Source organism: Microcebus murinus, chromosome 16, assembly GCF_040939455.1.
Source record: "Microcebus murinus isolate Inina chromosome 16, M.murinus_Inina_mat1.0, whole genome shotgun sequence".
NCBI classification, from domain to species: domain Eukaryota; kingdom Metazoa; phylum Chordata; class Mammalia; order Primates; family Cheirogaleidae; genus Microcebus; species Microcebus murinus.
Window position 1 is genome coordinate 42,740,417 of NC_134119.1, and position 6,000 is coordinate 42,746,416.

At 46.0% G+C, this 6,000-nt stretch overlaps 1 protein-coding gene across 7 annotated transcripts in view; it reads left to right on the top strand.

Moving 5' to 3' along the window:
• The window catches only part of RIN2 (Ras and Rab interactor 2), a 213,742-nt gene extending 208,467 nt beyond the window's left edge, over positions 1-5,275 (top strand). For all 7 annotated transcript variants that reach the window (XM_076011169.1, XM_076011167.1, XM_076011168.1 and 4 more), the window contains 2 exons: positions 210-373; positions 3,396-5,275. In XM_076011169.1, the coding sequence (XP_075867284.1) occupies positions 210-373; positions 3,396-3,719 (488 nt within the window). In that variant the 3' untranslated portion in view covers positions 3,720-5,275. The remainder of the gene's footprint in view (positions 1-209; positions 374-3,395) is intronic.
• The last annotated feature ends 725 nt before the right edge of the window (positions 5,276-6,000 follow it).

Consider the following 6,000-nt stretch of genomic DNA (forward strand, 5'->3'; position numbering starts at 1 on the left):
TCTGTAAATCTCTGTGATAGGGGTGAGCGAATGGATGGATTGAAGGGGCGAGTGACGTGCTCTCGGACGTGTGCGCCTGTGAGCCCCCAAGGAAAGGCATGTGGAAAAAAAATGGAGGAAACACAAAATATGGCCTCCAACACTCGTGTACCCTGTGATCACCAGAGGGTGACACTCTTGGAGAACTCGCTCTTTCTGCTCTTTGCCAGGAGGCTACTACTTGACAAGCGCCTACGGAGCACTTTCTCTGATAAAGAATTTCCAAGAAGAACAAGCAGCGAGACTGCTCAGCTCGGAGACCAGGGACACCCTGAGGCAGTGGCACAAGCGCAGGACCACCAACCGGACCATCCCCTCGGTGGACGACTTCCAGGTGCGCAGCGGGGTACCCCACAAGCCGGCTCACCCAGCACATCCCAGCTTGGGGCCCCCCGGGGTCCTCCCTTTGTTGAAACATCTGGCAGAAAAGGGATATTTCAAACCACACTCTGACCTTGTTCTTTCACTTCTCTGTTTTCTTTAAATTTATATGTACATATATATACATAGGATGTTTGGCCCACATTTTGCTGCCCTTAAGAAAACCGAGTCAAATGAAGGCAGGATTTCTCCCAGAACAGGCAGACAGGAAGTCAAAAAGCAGGAGGAAGCGCTTAGCCCAGGCCTCAGATATTTTGTTCCATCAGGAAGCAGCAGAGTTGGGTGCTGTAGTTGGCCTGGTCTCTCTCTGGGAAGTGGGAGAGAAAGATACAGTGATGTCCTTCCCCCTCTCCTTCCTTTTTCCCTTTTCTCTTGCCCACTCCCCAAAACAGAAGATTCCAGAATCTCAGCAGCCCATTGGGGCCCAGAGTGAGCCGGTGAGCATTAGAGCAAGTTCCACTCAGGTCCCCAAGCTGGAGTTTTTCATGACCCCAAATTGGTGTCTGGGAATGTGGGATCCCCAAGGAGCTCGTGCCTTAGAGAGGAGAGGTAGGTCAGGGCCATAGAAATCTTTACCCAACACAACAGTTCCTGATTTGCTCACAGTCTATGAAATGAGGAGCTAGTTGGCAAATGCCCTTGAATAATATTTTGAAGGCTTCAACTGAATTATAAAACCTACATGTGCTTTGTGTCTAGGGGCCACATGCTGACTTTCCCAGCAGGGAACAGGCAAAGCAGGACAGATTCACCTTCCTGGCCTCCCTTTTTTTTTTTTTTTTTTTTTGCCTCCTAGTGCTCTGAAAATAATGAAAAGGTACATTTGGTTCAAAGTCAGCCCATCATTGAAAGACAAGATCAGCTCGTTCTTCTCCAAGATTGTAGTAGACCCAAAAGTTCCTGCCCAGGCACATAAATCTAAAGATCGAGAATGCATGCTGTGCGCTTCCCCAGCTCCTGGGCCTGTTTCAGAGTGTCCATGTGGTTAAGTGATTTCGCGCATGCAGACCCTGGATGCTGCCATATTGGCTCTCCAGGGAGGGGAGAGAAGAAGAGAGGCAATGAGGAAAGCTCATTTTTCCATCCCCCCACCTGCCACCAGACCCTTCCTCCTGTCACCTCTCTCCATCTGGAGACCCCTAGACACCAAGGAGCCCCTTCCTTCTGTGTACCCCCTCCTCGTTGACCTTGCTCACCACGGAGATGCATACATTCTCAGCACTTAACCCCAGAGGGAAGCTTTTAGCACTTTACTAAGCGGGAAATACAAAAGCTCAGACACAAAGGTCCCCTTGAAATCCCTAAATCAGAGGCCACAGACACACATGCCCCCTCGCATTGGAAAGGGGAGTATACCATAGTGGCGGAGGCCTTGGGGCTGGCACTGCCATGTTGTCCTTGCTGTGTGGCCTTGGGCAAGTTGCTTAGGCTCTCTGCGCCTCAGTTTCTTCCCTGGTCAGATGGGGATTGTGGATGGTGTAGACTTCCTTCACAGAACCCCTGCAGGAGTCATTGAGTAACCACACAGAACATGCCAGAGCTTCGTGTTGGGAGTGGGGTGGGAAAGGAGGCCTCGTGCACACTGCAGAGGTTTCAAATTCAAGACTGTCAGTCTGGGCACCTCCGCTAGCTCAGCTCTCTGCAAAGTCCCTGGGCTAGCAGACGTCCTCACCAAAAGCAGATATGAAACATACCTTACACGCACGGAGCACACGGTCCTTCCAAAGAGTTTCCCTTCTATCACCCACCCAGACAAACCCTCGTGGGAGCCGCATGGGAACCGGGGCAGAGAGTACCCCTTCCCTTCACTCCTGAGCAGGGCCGCCAGATTTGGAACAAGAAAATGTATTTGTTTTCTAGCTGAAACTCAAATTTAGCCAGGTGTTCTATATTTTATCTGATAGCCCCACCCTTCAGGAAATGGGAACTGAATGGTTATTTGGGGGTCACAAAACCTAAGAGTGCCTAGGATGACCTGAGGATTCTTGGCGCCTGGCTTGGGCTTTGTGTCATGTGAGACCGCAGGTTTATTGTATTTCGTGATGGCGCACACCTGGCACCATTCACAGCGCCGAGCCCGCAGATGTCTCCTTTTACGTCCCCGCAGCACCGCTGTGCTCTTAATCAGCTCCATCTCCAAAGTACTTGGCAGAATCAACATCCTCCTCCTCCTGACTTTTTCCACATTGTACCAGAAAGCCACTTGGAGCCTTGCAGTGGGTTGAATCACGTGAAATCACCATTTGGGGAGATTGGGGTCAAATACCAGCAGTTTCTTGCGATTCAACCTAACATTATTGCCCTCACTTAAGCGTCATAAGGAAATGTGTCAGACGTGAACATAAGTGGAGCACAGTGGCATGTGCCTGTCGTCTCAGCTGCTGGGTAGGCTGGGGTGGGAAGATCGCTTACGCCCAGGGGGCCCAGGCTGCAGGGAGCTATGATCACGCCATTGCACTCTAGCCAGGAGACAGAGCAAGACCCTGTCTCTAAAAGAAAAAAGAAAAAGAAGAAAGCAAGCATAGGATCTGCTGTTGTGTCTAGATATTTTAAATCTCTCCCTGCTGACTCCTGGTTCAGGCTCTTCCGCTATTTGGTTTATTTCTCAAGCCAGGAATAAGCCCAGCACTGGATATGGGTCACACTCTTAAGCAGAGATTTCTTAACCAGGCCTTATGAGGGATCCTGCAAGATCAGAACCAGGACTTCCTGCCTCGTATTAAATTAAATTAAAATGCAGCCGCTTGGTCCATCTGGTTGGACAGTGGACAGTCCAGCTCTCCACTGTCCAAACTCAGATCAGCCTCTTCTCTTACAATTCGAAGCCTGCCAGCTGACAATAGACATCGCGACAAGCCAGGGCCTTGAAGCACTCACACTTTTAGATCTTTCACTTGTCTCCCATCATTTGCACTTATTGCCAGATCTGGTTTTCTCTTTTGACTTTGTTGTGACATCTCTCTTCCCATCTGCAGAATTACCTCCGAGTTGCATTCCAGGAGGTCAGCAGTGGCTGCACGGGGAAGACCCTTCTCGTGAGACCGTACGTCACCACCGAGGATGTGTGTCAGCTCTGTGCTGAGAAATTTAAGGTGAGGGACCCTGAGGAGTACAGCCTCTTTCTCTTTGTTGATGAAACGTGGCAGCAACTGGCAGAGGACACTTACCCTCAAAAGATCAAGGCTGAGCTGCACAGCCGACCGCAACCCCACATCTTCCACTTTGTCTACAAGCGCGTCAAGAATGATTCTTACGGTGTCATCTTCCAGAATGAGGACGAGGACCTCACCACCTCATAGAAGACACATGGGACACATGGTGCATCCAAAGGGGGCTAGGAGCCTCGCCTTCTGGCTTCTGTGTGCTTGAGCTTGAAAAGCAGTCACCTCCTCGGGGACCCCTAGGTTCAGTGACAAAGCCCATCCATGGGCCAACCTGGCCAAGGGCATTGTAACCACACGAGGTAGCTGACGCTTGTGAAACAGAATTCTCCTTGAGCAGTGGAGAATTGCATTTGACAGTTCAGGTGTCCTGAGATTGTTTGCTACCTACCCTCAGCCAGGTTCTAGGTTGGCTTTTATGTATGTATATATGTCAAATAAACATTTAAGATACAAGCTCTTCTCTTGAATTCAACAGCAAGTGTTTGACAAGACTGTCCAATGAAGAGAGTCAGGTACTTCTCAGTTCTGTGGATGGATCCATCCTTTCTCCCTTCCTTTCTTTCTTTATTCTTTTCCTTTCATTCTTTCTTCTCTTTTTCTTTCTCTTTTTTTTTTTTTTACAAAGAGCCCTTGTGTTTTTATATATTTCATAGAAATTTTTATAGCAGTTGCAGGTAAACTGTCAGGATTGGTTTTTAAAATATTTTTGTAACTTTAAAATATTCTATAATTATGCATGTGATTTTTAACATTTAATATTCAAAAAGAAATCTCTTGCTGGATTTGAGAGTATTGCATTTTACAGGTCTCTCTTCTGTAACTGGATGTTTTGGCAACTTTGTGGGGAGAGACTGCTGGATTCTTAAAGCAATATTTTCCTGACACTGGCCACAGAATGCCTTTGGAAATCTGATGTACTGTTACCTTGTTCACGTTCAGTGGTGTTTTACTGTTTTGTTTTTTAAACAAGTGATGCTGACAATAAGGAGAGAAATGAATGTAGTGAAAGGTAGAGAGAGAAATAATAGACTCTAACAAAGGACTGGGGAGTGTAGTCTGCTGGTTCAGGCTCTTTGAAAGACATAGGAAAAGGAGATGGGAGGAACCACTTATGCTTAAAATACTGTAAATACGCAATGAGATTTGGCAAAATCTATTCCATATGTTATCCGCTTTTGGAAATGATTTTGAAAACCCCATGAGGAAAAAAATTAAGAATCACACTTCCCCCCCTCCCTTTCCATGTAAATCAAAACTAACAGCATCGAATTATTTGGGGCAGAAACCAAGTAATGTATAACGTGGCTTTTGTTTGAGTTAAATAAGATGTTATACATTGGAAAAGTTTGAGAATGCATCCCAAACCCATCTGTATCATAAGAATTTACGGTGCAGTTAAATTCATGTTTTATAAAAGCGTTTTGCAGGTGCACAAACTATGAGGGTCTTGTATCAATGTAACACAGGTAGTTACAAAAACATGTTCTTGTACTGTGTAAAGATGCGTAGTCATCTAATTTGATTGGCTTTGTACTTTGTACCTTTTTTAGCCTTGGCTTTTGTTGTACTAGAACCCTCAGCACATACTGTGTTGTACTTCCTTTTGTAAATGATTTTTTAAATGGAATTTTGCACATAATACATTGTAATACTATATGATAATCATGTGTGAAAATAATTTTTGAAATGTTCTGGAGTGGTCTTGTTTCTTTTAGAGTGGGAATATTGTCATGCACCACACAATGTCACCTAAATCTGAAATCTGAGCCAGGGTTTATGGTTAGGTTTACGGTTACATAATCTATAGAGAGTACACAGAAAAGCTCACATTTTCCAGAAGCTCGGGTACTGATATTAGGCAAAAGTTAAGGAGCAAGAGGAAAAGATCATCCTCTGACCTGAAAGAGTTCCTAATGTAGTACCTAGTGTAGTACTAGGGTACCTAGTATAGTACTTGGCGTAGTTGGACTCAGAGCAGATCACAGACAATTTGAGCGTGGAGTTAGCCAGAGCCCTGCATACGGGCCGTCCCTGTCCTCATAAAACCTCTGTAATTGCCCCGGCTGACAGTTCAGCACTGTTTCAAAATCCGCAGGGCAGAGGCTGGTTTTCTTTGCTGTCATAGTCCCCATACTTGGAACCATGTCTGGCATATAGTAAGTGCTCAATAAATCCTTGTTGGCTGAAGGAAGGAAAACATGAGTTTAGAAGGCTTCCTAACCCATCAGTATAGACACCTAAAGGTCAGAGTGAAGTCTGTGTGAGCTGCCTGCTTTTGAAATTTACAATGAATTAAAAGATGACAGCTCAATTTATGTAGTTGTCCTCCCCACAGCTTTCAAATTAAGATCATCAGTCTTTCCTTGTACTTAAAAACAGGCACACTGTTGATTTAAAGCAAGTCACAGCCTCCGAG